Source organism: Drosophila erecta, unplaced genomic scaffold (assembly GCF_003286155.1).
Source record: "Drosophila erecta strain 14021-0224.00,06,07 unplaced genomic scaffold, DereRS2 tig00000021-arrow-pilon, whole genome shotgun sequence".
NCBI classification, from domain to species: domain Eukaryota; kingdom Metazoa; phylum Arthropoda; class Insecta; order Diptera; family Drosophilidae; genus Drosophila; species Drosophila erecta.
Window position 1 is genome coordinate 22,715,066 of NW_020825198.1, and position 23,658 is coordinate 22,738,723.

Here is a 23,658-nt window from a genome sequence, read left to right on the forward strand (position 1 = left end):
ATATTCTGTAAATTCTGTATAAGAAACAACGAAACTATGATTTCTGTCCTATTATTTTTATCAGATTTTGATCAGATTAAAGACGAATTATTTTTATGATTAAACCAAAGCTATAATTTTTTGTCCATTGTTAATTTATCCGACTTTTTGATATGGACGTCCGATTGCGATGATAGTAAAACCGAAATTGTACATTGTCAAAAAGGGGTACAATAGCAATTTGTTGTTTAAATGGTGCAGAAAGTTCCGGGAAAAATAACAAAACTCACTTCTAAACTCGAGCAATTTAAAGTTTGTGTACACGAATTATTCTGACCATTGCAGCCACGTTGTGAAATAAAAACTAATTTGTATAATTAATATGCACGTACTACAATACAATGTTTATACGCATAAATAAATAATCTGAGCTGGAAGATGGATGAGAACAAAATGTTCATAACGGAATATATTTAAGTAAAAATTGCTTAGAATTTAAATTGCACGCTGAGACTTTGCAAAAATATATAAAAACAAGATAGAATGCGATAGTCCCCGACTATCAGATACCCGTTGCTCAGCTAGAGGAAGTGCGATCTAGAAATTTCATAATTTTCTGGAATATCGGTAAAAATTGCGAATAAAATGAAAATATGAAAAACAAAATTTCAAAAATGTGGACGTGACAGTTTTGGGTGGTAGAGTGGACGTGGCAAAACGATTTTAGGCAAATCGATAGAAATTTACAAGATTAATAAAAAAATTAAAAATTTTTCAAAAATATGGGCGTGGCAGTTTTGTGTGGTTTGTGGAAGTTAGAGTGGGCGTGGCAACATTTAAACTAGACAGACAGACATGGCCACTTCGTCTTGGCTTTTGATCGTGATCAACTCCCACGGAAAATATTAAAAAGTTCTTGCTTAAGATGCATCAATTAGCACCTTATTAAAAATCCGTTTAAAAGATATTTTGATTTTGCTTAGTATTTAACTTTATTTTAGTGTCTAAATTCCTTTTATCGTTGTTTAACAGCGAAGAAACCTTGTTATATCAATTCAAAAAACGAACAATATTTCTGCGGGAAAACAGCTGTAAATAGATAATATCGTCAAAAAATCATTAATGCACAAACGAAATTACAAATTATTCAAGTAACCGTATAGCCCTTGAACTTTTCTTATGAAGTTATCAAGGAGTTTTGTTCCGCTCTTACCCATTCGGACTAACAAATCTTCAATAGAATGGCCGAATGGGTAAAATATTTTGGAAAAGTGTCAAATGAGTGAACTTCAGGTGGTGTATTTATCAATACAATTTTTAAAATGCTTCGTAACAGAAGTTAATATTCAATTTTAGTATGTAGAGGTGCGCTTGTCTCTAGCTTTCTCCCTCACTGATCCGAAAAAAACATATATAAATTGTATTTGTTTTTAGAATTGGGATATCAAAACAAGAGAGGATGGTATAGTCCAGTTCCCTGACTATCAGATACCCATTACTCAGCTAGTGGAAGAGCGAAGGAAAAATTTCAAGATTTTTCTGCATAAGCTATAGAAGGGGTCCAATTATTTTTGTATACCGATAGAAATTGGCAAGAAACAATAAAACGAAAAAAAAGTCAATAAAATTTTGAAAAGTGTGGGTGTGGCAGTTTTGGGCTGTTTGGGTGTTGCGTTAGAGTGGGCGCAGCAAAAGGCAGATCGACAGAAATTTACAAGAATCTCTGGAATCTGCATGCTTAGTCTCAACTTTCTAGCTTTTATAGTTTCTGAGATCTCGACGTTCATGCAGATTGACAGACGAGCGGACATGGCCAGATCGACTCGGCTATTGATCCTGAGCAAGAATATAGATACTTTATGGGGTCGAAAACGCTTTCTTCCATGTAGTACTCTACGAGTAACGGGTATAGTAACTTGCAAGTCCAGTTGTGAGAAACAGCATGTTGTTGGCTATTGAGTTTGATGACAAAACTAAGTAGGAATCGGGATAATTCGCTGCCAAGAACTGGTGGTCGAAAGTGGGGCCTTGCACGTTGGGAATGTCTATTAAGCAATTAAGTAATTACATTTTAAACATTTTTGAAAAGTATTTAACAATCCTATTTTCCTTCCGCAGACGGGCCTAACCCTCACACCCGAAATGCTGTTATCCACCTCGGAATCATCGACCCACAGTGCCTCCGAGGTCGCCGGACGACTACAGGTTGACGTGCGTACCGGCCTCAAATGGACAGAGGCGAAGTATCGAGCCAAGATCATAGGGCATAACGAGCTGCTGCTCGTGGCGGAGGATCCCACATGGAAGAAGTACATTGAGCAGTTCAAGAACCCGCTCATTCTGCTGCTTCTCGGTTCTGCCCTGGTGTCCGTGATAATGAAGCAGTTTGACGACGCCGTGAGCATAACCATTGCCATCCTAATCGTGGTCACGGTGGCGTTTATCCAGGAGTACCGCTCGGAGAAGAGTCTGGAGGAGCTAAAGAAGCTGGTGCCACCTGAATGCCACTGCCTACGGGAAGGTCGTCTGGACACCTTCCTGGCACGCGAGCTGGTTCCCGGGGATATAGTCCACCTCAACGTAGGCGACCGGGTGCCCGCCGACGTGCGCCTTTTCGAAGCTGTGGACCTGTCCATCGACGAGAGCAGTTTCACTGGCGAAACAGAGCCGGCGCGTAAAATTACTGATGTCCTGTTGAACAATACGAACGTGAAGGACCACAGCAACATGAAGAACATCGCCTTCATGGGCACTCTGGTGCGATGTGGCAACGGCAAGGGCATAGTTGTCAGCACTGGGGAGCGCAGTGAGTTCGGTGAGGTCTTCAAAATGATGCAGGCAGAGGAGGCTCCGAAGACGCCTCTGCAGAAGTCGATGGACATACTGGGCGCTCAGTTGAGCTTCTACTCCTTTCTAATTATCGGTGTCATCATGCTCCTGGGCTGGCTACAAGGCAAGCCGCTCTCGGAAATGTTCAACATCAGTGTCTCACTGGCCGTTGCGGCCATCCCCGAGGGCCTTCCTATCGTGGTAACTGTGACTCTAGCACTTGGCGTAATGCGGATGGCCAAACGAAATTCCATCGTTAAGAAGCTGCCTACTGTTGAGACTTTGGGCTGCGTGAACGTTATCTGCTCTGACAAGACGGGCACTTTGACCAAGAACGAGATGACGGCCACGATCATCATCACTTCCGACGGATACATGGCGGACGTGACCGGTGCCGGTTACAATGATCAGGGTGAAATCCACATACGGCATTGCAACAATGTGGATATAGCCAAGACCAACATTACGAACCTTCTGGAAATCGGGGCGGTCTGCAACAACGCCTACATTCAAAATGGCACCCTACTAGGACAGCCCACTGAGGGAGCCCTTGTGGCGGTAGCCATGAAGAACGGAATGTATGCCACAGCTGAGAACTACGTTCGCATCCAGGAATATCCCTTCAGCTCGGAGCAGAAGATGATGGCTGTGAAGTGCATCCACAAGTATAACAACAACAAGGAAGAGATTTTCTTCGCGAAGGGGGCTCTCGAGACCCTGTTGCCGCAGTGCACCAAGTATCAGTTCGGCACCCAGACGGTGCCACTAACCAAGCAGAACGAGGCCGAGTTCCTAGCCGAGGCGTACGACATCGGGCGCAAGGGCCTTCGCGTGTTGGCGCTGGCCAAGGGCCGGTCCATGCAGGATCTGATCTACTGCGGCCTGGTCGGCATCACTGATCCACCGAGGCCCCTTGTGCGGGAGTCCATTGAAATGCTGATGCAGAGCGGAGTGCGTGTGAAAATGGTGACTGGAGATGCCCAGGAAACGGCCTTGGCCATTGGTAAGTACCTTTGATTTGTGTTGTCTCATGAATCGCTTTTAATCAATATGTATACGGGATAAAATGAATCAAGAATCAGTTTTTCCCTTCTGGCGAGCTCTAAAAATGTCATATCTATCTCGACTATTAGGTGATGTCAAAACTCTATTCTATGTTCTTTAGGCTGCTTCTTTGTAGGACCATCCCAACCGCAAAATCTTTTTTATATCTATTGTGTTTAGCTAGACGATACTAAGTAAGCAAACATGTCCCAGGCTTCCAACACACCCTTATCAAACCACTTTTTCTGTTTCATCAACGAGGTAGACATCTGCTCAAGGGATTGTGCTCTACTATTGTGAAAACCGAAATCATTAAGCAATAACAAGCAGTTGGCCAGACAAGCCAGTTTTTCTACCGAAGGAATTACCATTTCACTTAAAACATTTAAATGATTTAATTTCTGAAGTTATTCAACCAAAGCTACGAGTGTAGTGGAAACTAGGAGTTTTTTTTCCATATATCAGGTGTTTGTTGATGACACAAGCGCAGGTTTAAGCATTCAACTCGTCGGGTATTGGAGATGTAAAACATTGTCTTTTGCCCAAAAAGCGGACAAATACAAATACAAAGGTAGGTCAGAAAATTGGAAAAGATACCGCGCACAGAGCACAAAAGAAACCGTCAAAAGGGAAGAGCTAAGAAAGAAAACCAACTCTAGGTAGCTGTTCCCTTGGGGTTCCTTGGCAACGGAGGCGTTCCATATCAAATATCCTGTAAAACAGGAAAGAATAGGATAGAGCATCGACGTCGTTGTCAGCAGTCAGAAATAATTAGCTGTGCACCTCATCTCTCCGTATTCCCCTAAAGTTATCACAGACCCAGCATCGTCTGCATCGTGGCCATGATATGCGCATTTGTGGCGGGCAGGACGCTGGCACCGTCCCTGAAATTTGTTTGAAGTATCTAAAGATTGAAGCTTGTACATTGAATCAACTCCATTGCTTGCCATTTCCATTTCTTTCCTGTTTCTGCTCCCTATCTTTGTGAAAGCAGTATTGCTTAGTCCTTAAAGGGAACAATTTGTGTCAGTTTTTACCTTAAATGGTATTCAAATTAATTAAATTTCTTTTCAAATATAGCTCAGCAATCTTATTAGGAACTGACTATCCCGATAACCTATGAAAAAATATAGACTCATAGAATCCTTTAAACTAGAATGTCTTTTAAGCCATTGTATTCCATTTTGATGTCAAACCAACCCACAGAATGTTGTACCTCTAATTAGGTACGGTATTTATCTAATACTCTTTACATTACATTGATATTTATTTTGCCAACATTTAATTTTAAGCACGGCCTTCTTATTCTACTTTCGGCTGTAGCCTCTTATTTTCGAATTAATGAACTTGTGTTTGGTCAGACAATTGTTTCTAATTGCATCGACTTATCCCTGAAATACTGGAAGACTAATGATGAAATTGGCAGGCTTTGTTTTATTTCAATGCTGTGGCCTGTTTTAAGCAATTAGCTTGCTGATTAAGATACAAAAAATATATGCATAAGGGATGACTTCCCATGAATACTGACATCCATATTCAACTTTTTTTCTCTTAAAACATGGGAAAACTTGTCCCTAATTTTTCGTATGCTCACATTAATCAGTCTAAATTTCCATAGCACGACAAACTTCTTTCCAATTAGCGAAGTGCGTTTGAAAATGCAGTCTGTACTCGGCCAAATAATCCTGCATGTTGATTGCGAGTGTTTTTCGCCGGTATTTATAATGGCCATTTCCACGAGTTGAAGGAAAGAAAGCGGAAACAAAGTCTGCAACCAGCCGAATGAAGTCGTCACGTACATGAACTGGCTGAACAATGATTGGATTGATGCTCCTTCAGCTTGGAAGTGAAAATGCAAACGACACTGGCAAGGAAAACTTTCCTTACTGTTGTTTGGCGACCCATACGATGCCTTAAATTACCAAATATGTTTTTACTCGGCAACGTATGCTTGCTTTTTTCAAATATTGGGCACAAATTTGCTATGATTTTGGACGCCAACTCCACTCCGAGCTCCTTCTCACTCTGTGCCGTGCGAAGTTTTCTTGTGGAGGGCTGGGGTTTCGAGTGGGTCTCAAAATGCTTGTTTCACAGTTTAGGCGCTTGCCATTTTATAAACTTTCCAGCAACTTTTGAGCCGGTTGCACCCACGATTGCTCCTAATCCGCCTTTGGCTTGCGGTTTGTGGCTCAACATTTTTGCATCACATGCAATGCCCAAAACATGTTCTGATAAGCCGGCTGAAAACCAAGTAACCAACTTGTTGAGTAAAAATATGTTGTCTATAAAAGTGAACGAGTGGATACACCTATCGAGAGCTTGCCCAAAACCGAAGGGTGAAATTTTTGCATGGCTTAGGAGACAAAATAATATGCTTATGGGGTTGTGGAGGGATAATCCGGAACCCATTTGACTTGGCATTCCGACTGCCACGACAACATGGAAAAATGTGTTAATATTTTCACAATTTGGTATTGGTCTTCTTAAATTTCATTTTATTATTTGTCTTTCCAAATAACGATTTGTTTTAATTTTATTGTTATTTTATTGTTCTATTGATATGCCAAAAAGATTGTTGATCTTTCTCGTTTCTAGTGGGGGTGGCTGAGTAAAGGGTATCTGATAGTTTTTTTGTTTTCCTTGATTTTATACTACCTCTAAGAACGAAAATCGACAAGTCTCAGAATCGTATTTTTTATTATTATTATGTATAACATACTCACGTTTTATTTGACAGAACCGTAATTCAGAGACAAATTGTTGGCATTATAATTAATAGATTTGTTCTGTGAATATCACACAAAACCCAGTTGGATCTATAGTTCCTATGAACTGACTGACAGACTAGTACAATGTATAACAAATGCGTGTGCCCATTTCACAAGTCCAGTGAAACACAGCTTGGTAGAGAAAGGATGCACTTTGGAGTGGACTACCGGCTCCTCCCACGGGGCATTAGGGAGACAAACTGCTACTGCAAGCTTAAAGCAGTCGTACGGAGGATTGAAAAAGATGGAAGTGGTGGGCAGACGGCTTCCCTGAAGATGGCCACCTCCGGAGGGCGACGGGCTTCTTTTAATTGTTTGGGACGGGCGAATAGGTATACAGAGACGCTGAATACGTTTTAATTACGCATCCCTTTGCTCATTTTACCGCGCATCCTTGCGTTGGACACACCCTGTTGCTTTTGTTGCAGATTGTTATTATTTACTTCAGTGCACTCTGGCTAAAATTTTGCACAAACACGACGAGCACTGGGATAGGACAGGCAAGGAGCTCGGTTCTGGGCAGGACAAATATGCGGGCGCCATAATGAAAAATAGCGACGCGACTTTTCGCAGAAGTTCTGCCGATGCTATTGTTGTTCCTGTCTCCAACAGCTGCCACCCATTGAGCGCACTTCATAAACGCGCTCGAGTGCAAAAAGAATGGAGGCGGGAAATGGTATCGGCACAAAGGGAGCGGGAAGTAGGTCGTTCCTGCTTAAGTTTTTCAACTTTATTGCTTGGGCTTCAATTGAATTTTCGAGGAGCAAACAACTCGCTGCCTGCACACCCAACAAATTAACAATTGTTTTTGAACTCTTCGGGGATTAAGATCCAAGTCGACGGCTTCAAGCTGTGCCGACACACGCGACTCCTAGCCTGGCCAGTGGCAGGTGGGGGCACCAGTGTGCAGCGCTTCAGCCTGTTGCTCGACAAATTGCTTGGAAAATGTAATGAAAGAAGATTTACTTGACTGCCTTGGCACAACAGAGTCTGGCTCCAGTGCCAGGTATGTGCAGGGGTGCAAGGCATTAGAAGTGGGCTCAAGGACAAAGGGAAGTGGTTGTGATGGTTCACCTAACACTCTGCTTTAGCACAGTTTCGTTTGGATAATGCAGGGCACTTCATATTAGCCTGCCTTCTTAAACACGATTTGTTTTTTACTCGCAGCGAATCTCATCGGTATCGATACAATCCACCACCAGACGCTTTCCGGTCAGGAAATGGATCAAATGAACGAGCACCAACTGGACAAGGTAGCCAACAACGTGAGCGTCTTCTACCGCGTATCGCCACGCCACAAACTGGAGATAGTCAAGTCCTTGCAGCGCAGTGGCAACATAGTCGGCATGACTGGCGACGGAGTGAACGACGGGGTGGCTCTGAAGAAGGCGGACATCGGCATAGCCATGGGCAAGAACGGGACGGATGTGTGTAAAGAGGCGGCTGATATGATTCTGGTCAATGACGATTTCCACACCATAATGTAAGCGGATTACTTAATCAGCTGAGTTTTTCCTAATTTTCTTTCCCCGCAGCGCCGCCATCGAGGAGGGCAAGGGCATCTTCTACAACATTCGAAACTTCGTGCGCTTTCAGCTAAGCACATCAATCGCTGCCCTGGCCCTGATTGCCCTGGCTACTCTGATGGACATTGCCAACCCGCTGAATGCAATGCAGATTTTGTGGATCAACATCATAATGGACGGTCCGCCCGCACAGTCTCTGGGTGTGGAGCCCGTCGACCACGATGTCCTCAAACAAAAGCCGCGGAACGTGAAACAGCCGATGATCACAAAGTCTGTGGTGGTGAACGTTCTGCTTAGTGCCAGCATAATTGTACTGGGCACGCTGTGGGTGTTCCAGCGCGAGATGGCCGACGGGACGCTGGGAAAGACCAAACGGGACACAACAATGACCTTCACTTGCTTCGTGTTTTTCGACATGTTTAATGCCCTGTCTTGCCGCTCGCAGACAAAAAGTGTATTCACCATCGGACTCACTACCAATCGGATGTTCTTGCTGGCCGTCGCCTTCTCGATCATTGGTCAAATGCTGGTTGTCTACTTTCCGCCGCTGCAAATGGTTTTCCAGACGGAAGCACTTACGCCTTATGACATATTCTTCCTGGTCTCCCTAACCTCCTCCGTGCTGGTTGTTTCAGAGATAAAAAAATGGTTCGAGCGTACCATGGAGCGCAAGATGTACAGCACCCGCTCCGAGCTGGATTTTGTATGACAAAACGCAAGCGCTAGAGAAGATTTGCACCCCAAAGCCGAGTAAATTAAATAACTAACAAAAAAATCCATAAAAAAAGTAAAACTATGCCAAAACAAGCGAGGAGCGCGGCGAAGTATAGTCAGAGAGCTGCAAAAGCCGAAACAAGAGCAATGGAGCAAGGATGTGTGTGTTTAATTTTACATTTGACTTGACCAGTTAAGAAACATTTAATTGTCATTGTGGGTTTTCAACCAGATTGCGCAGCAGGGATTTTCATAGATTTAAACTAAGTTTCCAGGTTTGTTCTGAGGTCTCTGTAATTTTTGCATTGTTTTATAAGTGGCAAAGAGTTTGGTTTAATTTTGATGTGTTTATTATGTATGCAGCAGTACTATTCTTTTTTGTGATCCATTTATTCACACATGCTCACGTATTTAAAAGAAAGCATGCAATTATTACAATTATACATATTACGCATACAATTTATTTGTTCTCCAATAGGCTGCAAAACAACTTTTTCTTTACCCTTTAATTTCCATTTTATCTCCAAATGCTTCTCTAGTTTCTAATGCTCAACGCGCAATTTGTGTCAATACGAAGTGTTTAATAATCTATAAAGGTCGGCAAAAACAGTTTAATGTGATATTATTTTAAGCACATAAACCAGATCATCCCACTAGTGTGCAGAACGCAAATTTTTAATTTATGTTTATTTGCATCTCAACTTGTGGAACCAATTATTTCAATTTTGAAAAATAAAACATAAACTGTAAAGAAATTGTAACATTTAATTTATGATTTTGATTTTCAAAGATCTTACGTATTTTTCCCCACAGCGAAGCAACCGGATTATACATCCAGTGAACACTCACTACGATCCGAGTATGTTCACCAGGAAAATGCAATACCACTGGGTCACAGTCAACATACATAAAAAAGAAACGGTTGCGAGTCAAAAAAGGCATGAAATGGACAAAGCTAAGCGAGGCGTAGTGGAGTAAAACATGGTTTTTTTTGGTATTATTGATCAATAATTTATTCGGTATTTGAAAAGCAAGCATTCAATTTGTGTAAAATTGAGGCAAATCAAAACTCTAGCGTGCTATAAAAAGAAAAACAAATTTTGACAAAGTCATCTCCAAATTAACATTAAATGGAGAGTCGAGATCGACAAAAGATTTTTGTGCGTAATCAAAAACGCTATAATTTCCCTATACTTTGTGGGCGTTGATTTGATGCTTTTGCAATTAAATTGATATTTAAGCACCAACAATTTACAAGTATAGCTTATCCAAAGATGACAGATTGTAATCAAAAGTAAGCATCTCAATAATCTCTTAATAAAATTTGAACAAAAAATTCTGTAGATTACCAACACTTGTCTAAACCTTATATTATCACTACTATCACTTCTCAAATATCATTGACATAATTCATATCATACCAACAAAGAGTTCACTGTTGCACTGCAAGCATATCACAATCTGTCCATGTTTTTATACCCGTTATCCGTAGAGTAAAAGGCAATACTTGATTCGTGAAATATTAACCCTTTTAAAGTATACCTATATATTCTTGATCAAGATCACTAGCCGACTCTTGCCATGTCTGTCCGTTCTTATGTCCGTATGAACGTAGAAATCACCGCAGCTATAAAAGCTGCCACACGTTCCCACGCACATCTATCGATAAGGCCACGCCCACAAATCGCATAAAAGCTTTACCTTCCAAAATTTGTACTAGAATTTTATTTTTATTACGTTGCTAGACAAATTTGATCGAAATTTTATCGAAACAATTTTGAAATAATTCCCTTGTACTCCCACTAGTTGAGTAACAGGTATCTAAAGGTCGAGGAATTCGAATAAAGCGTTCTCTCTTATTTTTATCCCAACGAGCTTACTATGTCAACATTTTTTACACACTTCAAACTGTCAAACGCAATTTACTTTCACACCGCTGATCGCATTTAAAGGACCAATCATAAAAAAATTAATTTGATCGCACACATTATGATCAGCTTACGCTCGACAAAAACGCACTCATATATCACGGCAAAAAAAAATTAAAAAAAAAAACTTGAAAATAAAAAAAGATGCAAAAAAAACAGTAAAAATATTTAATGAAGGAAGCTCGTTTAACAGAGCAAGCAATTGAATACCAGCGCATTAAATCATACTAAAAGTACATAAGCAGAAAACCAGAGACACACAGACCCACACACGATCACTCACATCTCATCCACAATGGTAACAATAATTAGAAAATTAAGCATATTAATATAGAGTAAGAAATATGAATGTCTGGAGGAATAAATAAATTGCACCAAATAACATGAATATATTAGTCAAAACAGGTATACATTAATTTATGGAATTTAAACTAATCTCTACTCAATGTTTTGTGTAAGCAAAGTCCGAAGTTCGACTTAGAATGAATGATGGTACTAAACGAGTTATTAACCACAGAAATATTCATTGATCGTCTATTAAAATATATGTATGTAAGTTTCTAGACCGCCTACTTTAGGAGCTCAAAAAAATATGTTGCCCAATTTCAACATATACTAATATAGTTTAAATAGTTTGGTGAAAGGACGTGTACAACTGATGGCAAAGGTACGAGTTCTTAAGATCCTTTTCTACAAAACGCTTAACCTATAAAAATTAACTATAACTATCTGTGCTATTAAATTTAAGCTATAATAAAATAGATAAATACCAAGAGTAATGCAAGCATACATTCATACATATTTCGAGAAAAATAAGAACTTTGCCCCAGAAATGACATAAACTAAATTGAACTTTCATCGTTGTGTTTTACTAAAGCAATCCCCTATAAGTGTATATCATTTTATAAATATAACAATATTGTGGCAAGATCTTAGGCATAAATGAATTATGCATGGTAACCATATATTTATAATTAATCTGCGGAATATCGCGAAACAAGTATTTACTGAATATAATAAACTTTATGTAGTACATATTTTTTGATCTCATTGTCTACTATTTTTTTAGAATTGGTGAAATTGGTTTACTATTGGTAAATTGGTGAACTATCACTGTATCGCTAAAACTAAAGGAGTTGTATAGGAAGACCTTAATGAATTAAATAACTTAATAAATAGAAAGTTGGAGCTGTTGGTGGCCTTGACTAAAATTTGGGGGACAGAAATGCGCATTCTTGTAGGTAGCATTCTGTAGCTTGATAAATGTGCTGTTAATGTGTTTGCAAATTTATTTTGGAATATCTAATTTATTGCAGAAGTTTGACTATAAAATACCCGTTCTCAGCTCTGGGGATTGCGAACAAGAAATTTCACAATTGTCTCGGCAAATCGATTAAAATAGGCAAAAAAATAATAAAGTGAAATCAAACTATGAGTTTTTCATGACCCCTACAGAGTATTATGTTCCGACTAAAATAGACTTTATCTTGTTATCTCTAATCCTGACTCCCTACCGCTCTTAAAGCGATAAATTCTAACTTTTTAACACTTGATAAGATCTTACTAATATTTATATTTTCTCGTTCCTTTACTGACTTCCTCAATACAGCTACAGCGTCCACAGCAGACTGAGCTTTTCGTTAGGTGAAATGGGAACCGGCTTTCTTTTTCGTCATTTTTAAAGTTCCTATCTCATACCTATTACTCGTAAAGTGCAAGGATAGACTAGATTTGTTAAAAAGGAAGCGTTTCCAACAGGCGTATTTTCCTGGCTGCACATTATTATTATTTTTATTATTATTAAATGCAAACAAGTAATTACAAATTACAGGCTAACAATAGGAATGAGCAACAACAGCTGTAGGCCTTCAGCTAGAATCTATGATTACAACTGTTGATTTAACTTATTTTCTTAAACTAATTGATATTATTAACATAATTGTATTTACATTGCTGAAGCTGTATCTTTTAACGATTGAATTTTATATTTTATTTAATATTTGGGTTTCGGTAAGGAATTTTAGTACCATTTTGGCATTGTCGTGGATAGGGCTTGAAATTGCTAGGATGGGACTTAGGTTCTGAAAGGCCTGGGTGCGTTGGGTGGTAAGCGAGGGGCTGAAGCAGATTACGTGTGGGATTACATTTGGATTGGTCTAGATAATGGGCGTTCGTAAAATTGGTGTGACCTAATCTAAGTCTTGTTATAATGATTTGCTCCCTCCTAGTCAAGGGAGTATTTTTGGGGAGTGTTGGGGATAAAGGGATTAAATCTGGGATCGGTTGATCTAAGGGCTTCAAAGAGTTGGAGAAATACTATTGGAGTTGTACAGTTTTTGTTGTATTTTGTTAGGTGTTTTGCATTGTTTTGTTTATGGTTCAGGGTTTGTTTATGGTTGTGATTGGGAGATATGGAAGGGAGTTATTTTTTGAGAGTTGGATCATATGATCTATTGTGCTGGGGAATCTGTGATTACTTTTCTGTGAATTAATAAGTTCCTTTATTGGGGTGCCCATGGATTGGAAGAGTTTTTGGATAGTTTACCGGTTAGGAAGTCTCTCTTATTTTCGATAGTGCTTATGTTGGCTTCTAATAGTAGGTTGTTTGCTGAATTAAGCGTAGTTTTTAGCTGATTGAGATGAGATTTGGGTGCTTGGAAGACAGTAGCCTACAAGTATTTTGAAGATGATACTTGATTTAATAATTTGGATGAGGGATGAGGAGTTAGTATTGTATTGTATAGTATAATTTATTTATGGTTGATTGTGAGGTCTTGGAAATTGAGGGTTCCTGGTGTTGGGATATTGGATTGGCCTGTGATAATTTGTGCAATGCAGTTATGTTTGCTGCAGATGTGGAGGATTTGACACTTGTCTTTTGAAGAGACTTCGCCAGAGTGGTCGCACCAATCGTCAATTTGGTAAAAGGATTTAGTTTTGGGGTTTTTGTTTTTATTATGTTCGATAGATGGAACTCATCGGCATAGGCACAGAATTAAACTTGTGTTGAGATAGAGATAACGTTGTTAAGGGAGTTGTTGTTAAAAGGAATAAAGAAACTGAAATTGGGGAGCCTTGAGGGATGTCATAGTTTTGAGGGAAGGAATTGGATAGATGTTTGCCATTTTTAACTATTATTTTTTGTTTGTCATACAGTTTTTGACGTAGTTGATCATACCTGCCTACTTGAATGTAGTTGACTTAAACCTGTATGTATACCAATTTTGTAGAAAGCCTTTGTGAAATCTAGAGAAGTGATAGAGAGGTGTTTCCGGAGGGCAATGGATCTGGATCCTAGCTGGTCTAAGTACAGTAGACTGTCAGGTACAGATTTGCCTCTTTTTATTCTATTCACTCATATTTTATTATCTAGTTATTCGGAATTTGAAGGAGATGGGACAACTTATGCTCATTGAATAAGTTATGCGATCGGGGCCTGGTAGGTTGCCTTTCAAGGAGTTAAGGGAGGAGTTAAGGAAGAGAATTCAATGTATATCTTTTTCAATTTCAAGTGCGATATTGGTGGGGATACAACTTGGGGTTGCGACAAGTTCTTTGCTAGGTCGGAATGTTGGCGAGGAGTTGTGATCGCCGGCTTCATCTGACCAAGTTTGGCCAAGAGAATTTGCAATCAAGTTCGGTTCTATTGTAGGTGTGGGATTGTTTATAAAATGGATGGTTTTCTGGGGGACTAAGCCGAAACATGTGACCATGTATTGGTTGGGTTTGAAAAATGGTTGATATTTGAGGTAAACTGTAGCAAAGATGCTTTCTTGTCTTCTCTAATCGATCTTTTCAGTTTCGCCAGGAAACAGCACGTAAAGGCGGTGTTTTGTGGAATGTACAGGTGCGCACTTTGGAGTATTATCTTTTTTATAATGGCTGCCTCTTGCTTAATGTTAGTGTTTGAGTTATAAGCCTATTAAAACTTAGATTATCTCTGTAGAGATTCCAATCTGAATGAGGATTTTGAGGTAAACGTAGCTGAGGTTGAGATTTGAAACATGAACATTAGTATAGGAAAGAGGTCGCTGCCGTGAAGATCATATAGTACTTCCCAGTTGATTTCAGGAGCGATATTAGCCGAGGCAAAGGTGTATGTGTGTGTATATGTTGTTGGAGATTTGTCGTTCAGAAGGATATAGTTCGAACGGTCTAAGTATTTGGCTATAGTCCTGCCCCAAAAGATCTCTTTCGGTGAGCCGCAATACGGATGCAAGCTGTTAAAGTCACTAGTGCTTGTGAGTCAGGAAAGTCAAGGACGCTGGTTAAGTTATTAAAATTGAAGGGTTGAGGGGATAGGAGATTAAATTAAATTTGGTTTTGGACTGGATGTTGGCCCCGACTGCGCCGAAGTCTGAGTTTAAGGGGATTTCGTTGTAAGTTATATAGTTATGTATAAGGAGGGTTGATCCGCCGAAACTGTTGCTGTTATTTTTACTGGTATAGAGTAGTTGATGGGAGTTATAAAATTCGATTTTTATGAATATTATGGTGGTTTGAAAAGCTTAAGTTTTCTTGGTTAGTTTTAAGTACAGGGCATTTTCTGTCTCCCGAAAGATGATATGCGTTGGGGTATTCGCCTCCTCGGCAGTTGATACAACTTGGAATTTCACCCTTTTCTAAATCGATATGTGAGTTAGGACTCCACTTGAGGCATGATTATGGGTTCTTGCAAAACTTGGCCGTGTGTCCCATGTGCAAACAGTTAAAGCAGCGCTTTCATATCAAAGCATTGTTTTTTTTTCTTATCGGTTGATAGTGGACCAAACTTATTGTTTCGATCGGTTAAAACTTACTTTGGCTGATTTTTTACTTGGGAGAACACAAGAGGGGCATACCCGTTCGTATCGATTGCAGAAGTTGAACTACTCAACCAATCTACTATAACGTTTTACTATAACGTTTTTGCTGTTTCCATAAGTAACAGCACTCAAGCAACACGGTAGAAAAATGTTGCATACCTCTAGGTCACTAGATAGTAACGAAAGCCATCAACGAGACGCGTCTCGCTATATTTATTTAAATTCTTCAACTAGTTCTTCCGCGAAAGAGGCATATACTTTTTCTATACAATACTTTTAAGATTAATAACAATGACTTACATACCTACAGACAGTCATCTTCTTTTGATGACGTCAAACAGAATCCAACGACGAGTTTTTACTAATATGGACTATAATTCGATATCCAATATCCGAGCACCAACGAACTTCCAAAACCAATGATCATGACTGATTCCTTAAGAAAATTTTGAAGTATTGAGTGGTTTTTCTATACGAAATTACGAAAGGAGAACTACGAACGTAAATGTGGACTAGATAGCGTCGCAAACCCGAAGCTTTTTGGATTCATTGCTTCCGATTTGCTTTTATGAAACATAAAATAATAATTTATTAGTTTTATAATTGCGATCTTTTTGCTAATATAACCCATATCTCCGTCCGAATGAAAATTATTTTTACCCGTTACTGGTAGAGTAGACTAGGTTGAGATTAAGAATGCAGATTCTGAAAAGTGGACGCAATGCAAGTTTGTTTCAGAACTTTGCCAGGAACGCCCACAAAACTGCAAAACCGGCCACGCTCAGATTTTTAAAAAATGTTAAAATATTGAATATATTAAAATATTAGTTAAATTAGAATTAACAGAGCACGAAAAACAAGACAAATTACAGTTCAGTAAGTAACATGACAGTCGAAATGGATCGTAGACCTTAAAATTCGCTTTTCTATTTTCAAGAAAAGAAAAAGAAAAGAAAAGTTACGTCCTATATTCTGCGTATTGAGCTGACCATCCACACGAGTAGTATTCAAGAATTGGTAGAACAAAATAAATATATATGTGTTTCATGATGTAGGGATCCTTTGACCAGCCTTCAACGACTCCAATAAGCCTCTTTGCCTTACTAACAAGGTGATCGTCAAAGCTTAAATAGTAGTTAAATAAATCTGCAAATCTGTTACGGAATTGATGCATCCAAAGTGAAACGTTTATGGTCGTTTATAAACATCTCAACATTCATTTATATGAACTAGTTTGAGATTGAATTTCCTTGTTAATATGACCGGAATTCCAAAAGTTGATGTTCTTATGAACCCATGGAGCCGTCCTGTGCTTGTGCACATAATTTCGCAGTAAAACGGCACTAAGTTATGTGATTCTAAGGTAGGTTCATTTCACTTATTTCCTTGTTTATGAAGGGAAATTGTTAAAGAATGGGGAAGTGATGTGTAACAACGCACTTGCACAATTTTTACACGTTCGGTACGGAACGGAGGAAAACTGAATTGCTTGAGGATTTTTAAAAACATCATCCTTGTTTATTAGGCATAAATACATAGTTAGGACGAGGTACTGTGGAAGCTAATAAACAAATACATAGTTAGAAAACTATGGCAAATAAGTTTGCAATTCAGACTCATTAGAAACAGTGTCACGATGAAGGCAAGATGGAAATTGTTGAGTTTTTCTTTTGGAATTGACCCATGCAGTCTACTAAGTTTAAACATTAAACTACGAATATTCTAATATTTTGGGGAAAATGACTCACAATATTTTTAGTTTTTAGCTGCAACGTCAGCGAAGGGGACGATTTCATTTAATTTAATAGATTGGAGTGCTTAAACACAACATACAAACTTACAGAATGAATGATTTACATTTTACGATAAACAATACTTATATACATGTTATTAGGGTATTCGTATTTCATTTGAAAGTATGTGACAGGAGATCCAGGTTGCCTGGAACAAAAATTAATTCCCACAGCAAACAAAATGACCATCACAAAATGCCATTTTTCAAAGAGCGACAAAATAATGTTTTTTTAGTTTATTTCTGTCGGATGTGTGCAAATGAGGGTTCGTTAGAGTACACAAGATTATATGAGAAGTGTGAAAGAGGTAGAAGGAATGACCCTATAATGTACATATATTTCTAACCAAGATCATTAACCAATTTGAACGTCGCTATATTGTTTACTTTACAAGCTACAAAGCTTGCCGATTCAAAGGAATTTGCACGGCTACAGTCCGCCCAAAACTGACTCGGCCAGAATTTATTATTTTATTTAAAATTTGTATTTTTTAAGTTCTTTTATCTTTTGTTGCCATTGCCAACAAAGGTCCACGTTGCGCTAGTTGAGTATCAAATAGTCGATGTATTTTTTAAAGTTTCTTACACTTTATCTGTTGATAGGGATAGGTTCATCTTTCGCAAGAGCCAAATCCAAAATTAGTGGTAAGCTTAGAAGGCCGAGACTTTTGAAGTAGTTACATATACTAGTCGACCTTGTACATAAGGTAGTAACATTGTTTGTTTTAGCCTTTTTCACATTGGCGAGAGATGATTGGCAAAAGCCAAAATTCCTTGGCGGACGATATGGCCTCGCCGCCTTACGGCAAGGAGGTGCTGATAGGCAACTGGGCGGAGCGCCGCTACGCAGTGGAGGAGCAGAGCAATGCCATCCTGCCAGGACTCCGGGTGAGCGGCTGCGAGCTCCATAGGTCGCTCTGCCAGGACACCTACACCACTGCACCCTTCGTTGGCGCCGAGACTGTACCCTTGTTCGTGGATCATCGCAAGTTGGCTTACCATAACTTTATAAGGAATAGGCGATCGTGCTTGAACCTGGTGGACGATGAGCTGCTCAAAAGGAACTTCACTACCACCAACACCCTGGAGTTCCAGGAGATTCCTCGACTGCGTCTTATTCACGCGAACCGGGAAAAGGACAAAAGCGGTCCTCCGAAGCAGCCGGCGGACGTGGACAGACTGCAGGCCTTCGGAAATCTGACGAAGACTCACAACTACCTCTTTCGGTTCAAGTGCGACAAAATTCTGGAAGAGATCAGCAACATGCAGACCACCTACTCCTCCAGCTTTAACCGCCCATTGGAAAAAAAGCCAATCTTTGAATTCGGTCCAGACTACGACGGAGTCGTAAAGTTCGACTTGACGTGCTAGCTGCCGGAACTACCTTTTCTGCTCAGAAAAGTATGGGTATGGGCATCTAGAAATGTCCCAATTAAAAATTGCAAGTGTGATCCCAAAGAAACGCGTTTCCCTATATTACAAGATTCAATTTATTTCAAATCATTTTCTTGTATAATAATATGGGTTCGTATTTTAGTAGTTCTATATTTTGGATGCCAGAAATTCTTTGATTTTTTTGGTTGCACTCGCCGTAGCATTGATTTTACCATTTTCATATTTGGTGAGCTATTATAAATTGGTTTCTTCTTTCTTTTCGAAATCAGTAAGTCAATAGATGTTTACAATACTTTGCGTTTACCATTTTCTTTCGCTTGTTACAGAATATATATTTAAATGTTAATTAATTATTACAAAAAGTAAAATTTACGACATTAAACTAGACGACGCAAGATTTTGCATAAGTTTACTTGCTTAAATATTTAATTTTTGACGCGGTAATATTTGCTTGCCTTAAAATCTTATTTATTTTTGTGAGTTCGATTAATTTTGGACTGCCATGATAGGATTCTTTTTGTATTTTTCTTCTTTTTTTGGCTGACGATTAAGTTTAAAATGATGCTTAAGATCTAAACCAATGGAAGTTGTGTGGGTCTGAGTGTGGGGTGGAGAATGTTGGTGTGTAATTTGGTGGTAGTTGCGTGTCCCATGGTGTTTCTTTTTGTATGTGTAATCTTAGGGATTACGTATAGTTTGGCTGGTGTAATGAATGGTCTGGATATATGTTTGCATATATTGTGCTTTATTTGCTTATAACAATTATAATTTTGAATTTTAGCTTACTTTTGGAGTTAGTAGTTTTTATTTTCATGACGGTGAATTTTGATTATTCACTTTTCGCTTTCCTTCCAAACTTTTACTTTTCGTTCATGCTCAAAGTTGCTTGTCGATTTTGGATGTCCTCTTTTCGTTCATTCAATTTCTGCTTATTTTAAAGACCTAGAGTATTTACTTGTATTATTACTTAATTTTTATGTAAAAAATGATGCTTATACATTTGGCTTAAATTTAATTTTTGGTTTTGGTTGCTCCGAAAAATGGAATTAAACGTGAATTGTCTTTAAATAGTTGCCCAGACTTGAGTATACATTGTTTTATGTTTTATGCAATCAATTTTGCAATGACCGAGATAAGTGTTTTTCCGAGAATTTTTCTTTTGAAATTTCGCCGAGACGGTATACATCAATATATTTATAATTTCGATGTGTATCTTGTATTTTCCATTCAATGCCAGTGGTTAAGTCACCATTTCTTTATCAGATTTTGATATCTAAAGACTTCGGTTGTCGCTTGAAAGCAAGTTTTCGTCGCCAAACTTTTCTTCGTAAGGTTTGCAATGTTTTCTTTCTAAATTTCCCTCTAGATTGTAATGTAGAACATGTTTTCTGAATAGTTTAGAGAAACATTTATTTGTATGCAAATTTGTATATGGTATGTTATGAACCTCATTTTTGATTCAGCCAAAATGAATGTGATTTTAGTATTCGAAATAGTTGCCAGGGGTGTTATATCCTACGAAAATCCTATTCGTTTTTTCCGGTTATTGTAGTTGTAAGTGTAAAACTAAATCAACAATTGAACTATCAAAATAGGATTGGTTTAGATTAAAAAATTAACACTGAAGATTGTACAAAACGCGAACAAAATGTATACATCATGTGTGGTTATTGATGTCGGTAAGCCAGTTTTATTGTTTAGGTGCAATTACTTGTATTATTTTTGTACCAATTAATTCAATTTTTACCAGGAAAGTGAGATTTTTGTTCTTCTAGTTTGTTTCTTGTAATATAAAAAAGTTTTACATTCCTTTGTTTTGATTTTCACTGCGTTGGTTTTTATTTATATATGTATAACTTGGTTTATACATTTAATCGATTCAAAATGATACAAATTCAAATATTAAAATGCTTAACAACTTTTAGCTATTGTTACCTCTGCTCTCGGTTTCGCATTGCCTCTTTAAAAAATATATGTATATAGGTAGTTAGCTTGTCTTTGCTTTACGTTTGTTGTATACTTAAAATCGCCTCTGTCGCTATTTCGGTATTCATTTTTGATTCGGTTCAATCTGCTTTGTATCTTGGCATCCGCCTCATCTCATCATCACTTCTATGCTCATCTGCTGCTGGTTTTCTATTATTTCTCAATTGGGGTTTCCTGCTCCTGTCGGTTGTATAAAAGTCGGTCAATAAGAAAAATGTGTTTTTATTGTACTATGGTTGCTGCTGCGGTATCCGTTGCATTTGTTGTATATCTTGTAAATTAAAAGATTTGTTCGGTTTATTGTTATTTACTTGTATCAGGCTATTGGCTATTGGCTGGCCCAGGGCAGGTACTCGTCCTGATCCTGGTGTATAGTATCACTATTGCTTTGTTTGATTCTATTTTGGTTTTGATTCGGCTTAGGGTTTTGATTAAAAGGTTTGCTGTTAGTCCTCACTGAAATTCTCACTTTCTGATAAAAATAAATTAAAGTTTGTGGGGTTCTGGGTGTGTCACAAAAACGTAATCGGCTATGGTAGCAGTGGTCGGTATTTCTGCATGGATATGTTCTTTTCAGCTGATTAACTCATAGCGAACATTTTTGAAACTCGATCGTACCTTTCTTTTCATTCAGCTGAACGGATCGGGGATTTCTGCTCTTCGTTCTCTTGGTGCATTAGCTATTTGTTAGCAAAATTAGTGAAATAATTGATTTACTTACGTTGGTACTATTGCATTTGCAGTTGCAGTTTGTGATTGCTTATGTACAGTTTCAGTTGAGTTACAATTAATAATAAGTGCATCCTGCTCGCCTTCGGGGAGGACGCTGATATATGCATAAATAAAATTTGTTTCTATTGACACTGCTCAGTTATTATTTCTATGGTAGTTATTAAATTGTAGTCCCTGTCAATCGTTCATAATAATTACAAACGTATATATAAAAGTAATTCCAACATAACAAATTGTGTTCGGTTCTTTCTTCAATCTGATCTAATCTGATCCATCCATGGGGTTACTGAACTTATCGTAAATCATCGATCGTGATGATTCGGTATCTCTGCTTCGCTCGCAGGCAAGCGCACGTTTTAAAATTAGTTTTCATTTGCATACTTTACTTAACACTTAATGGAATATACTTTAATGTCTGTAAGTAAATGTTACTATATGTTCTCCTTTTAGTTTGTTTTTTCGGCGTTTTCGTCGACTTTTACTATTTTTTTGCTGTTTTTCTCAGTTGTAAGCTGTCTGGTTGGTTTATTTTAGTACCACTGCTTGTGTTTGCTGATATTCTGATTTTATATTTATTTAAGAGCTGTATTTACTTGTTGGTTTGTCGGTTGCTTGTAAAATTTCTGTAAAATATTTTCGGTACTATTTCTTACTATTTCGGCTTGTGGTTTGTTCCTGTTGCAAAAACAACTTCGTATATAATATAAATAAATTATTTGATTTCTGTCTGCAATAAATTACTTGTTCTATGGGCACATGGTGTCTATTGCAAAAAGTGAACGTACTCATAGGCATAGAATGAGTTTGGGGCTATTGCCCTACAATTTAAAAGTATGAATTTAAAAGTGGTCATTGCTTTTCGCAGAGTTTCCAATAGAATATCACTCGAATCGTTCGATTGGAAGTTTTAGCTTTAGGATTAGATTGCTAATTAGAGTAATTTTGCCACCACTTTTAGGACCCTGGGAAATACACTGGTTTCTATGCCTTGTTCGTTCAGATTTTTGCAATAATTTCAATATAGAGTTATTATCAATATCGCCATAGGCGTAATTAACAACTAACGAGGCTATTGTTGTTTTGTTTTGGATTTCATTTCGTCATTTCAATTCTCTTTTGAGGTTCTTTTAAGCCAAAAACAAGGTGTGGTTGAATTTCTGTGATCTTCTATTAGTTTTTAACTGGCGTTCAATACAATAAAAGTGTGTAATTCCTTCTATTTACGCAGCTAGCTGATGTCACAAACTTTTAAGGGTTACGTTAAATATAAGTAGATATATCGTATATATATATAGAGAGTATGCCTTAAATAGGTTAAAAAATATAATACACCATACATATAATTTAAGAGTTTAGAGTTTTCCATACGCTATACGCTATTTTCTTCGTTTTTTGAAATTGTTTTATTTTTGCTTTTCCATTTCCTTTTCCTTTTGCTTTTGCTTTTGAATTTGTTTTATTTTATTTTTTATTTTGAGTGACATCAATCCATTTTATTCTTAGGTAATCGCTTCCCTTTCGGATCCTTGGTAATTGAACAAAAAATATTTGTAATCCGTAGGCTGTGTTTACAATCTTTACAATCTCAAATCAATTAAACATATGTATGTTGAATGGGCTTTTGCATGTTTTAAATATTATCATTTCAAATTGTTCTCATTCAGAATCATCGTTTTTATATTAATTCCTACCGTTGCTATTTCAATGTGTATTTATCTATTTTTTTATAATCTCGTTTGTTAGCTGATTCTCTTGAATTATACTTTGTTTGTTGGTTGCTTTTATGCTTGGTGGTTGACTTAAAAACTATTATCACTATTGCAGAAAGCGGCTGTACTCAATTATAATGCATTCGCTTCTGGAAATTTTGGGATGAAGGGCCGTGTTTTCCTTGGATTGCACTGCCCTTTATCCCTAAGATTTTCTGTTTCGAGTTTGCTTCATTGATGTTTGTATGTTGGTTGTGGGCATTTTCTATTAATATTGCTTTTCTCTGGTATTGAGCTATGTATGTGTTTTCTGAGTCGGAAATGTAAGCCGGAAAAGTAATCATTTCTGAATTATTCTCAAATATTATCCTGACGTTTTTATGTATTATTCATCGGTATTATAATTTGCTTTAATTTTTAAGAAGAAAGGATTTTACTTGTGTCTTTCACT

At 38.0% G+C, this 23,658-nt stretch overlaps 2 protein-coding genes across 8 annotated transcripts in view; both read left to right on the plus strand.

The window, feature by feature from the left end:
* LOC6544164 (calcium-transporting ATPase type 2C member 1) overlaps positions 1–9,707 on the plus strand; it is a 33,230-nt gene extending 23,523 nt beyond the window's left edge. For 6 of the 7 annotated variants that reach the window (XM_001973729.3, XM_026978126.1, XM_026978128.1 and 3 more), the window contains 3 exons: positions 2,098–3,811; positions 7,788–8,103; positions 8,156–9,626. In XM_001973729.3, the coding sequence (XP_001973765.2) occupies positions 2,098–3,811; positions 7,788–8,103; positions 8,156–8,855 (2,730 nt within the window). In that variant the 3' untranslated portion in view covers positions 8,856–9,626. Of the gene's footprint in view, positions 1–2,097; positions 3,812–7,787; positions 8,104–8,155; positions 9,627–9,673 lie in introns of those variants that run through there. The other variant, XR_003407745.1, reaches the window with a different exon arrangement.
* Positions 9,708–18,053: 8,346 nt separating this feature from the next.
* Positions 18,054–18,861, plus strand: LOC6544165. Its single transcript, XM_001973730.3, has one exon. It carries the CDS (start codon positions 18,136–18,138, stop codon positions 18,754–18,756), a length of 621 nt encoding a protein of 206 aa, XP_001973766.1. The 5' UTR covers positions 18,054–18,135; the 3' UTR covers positions 18,757–18,861.
* The last annotated feature ends 4,797 nt before the right edge of the window (positions 18,862–23,658 follow it).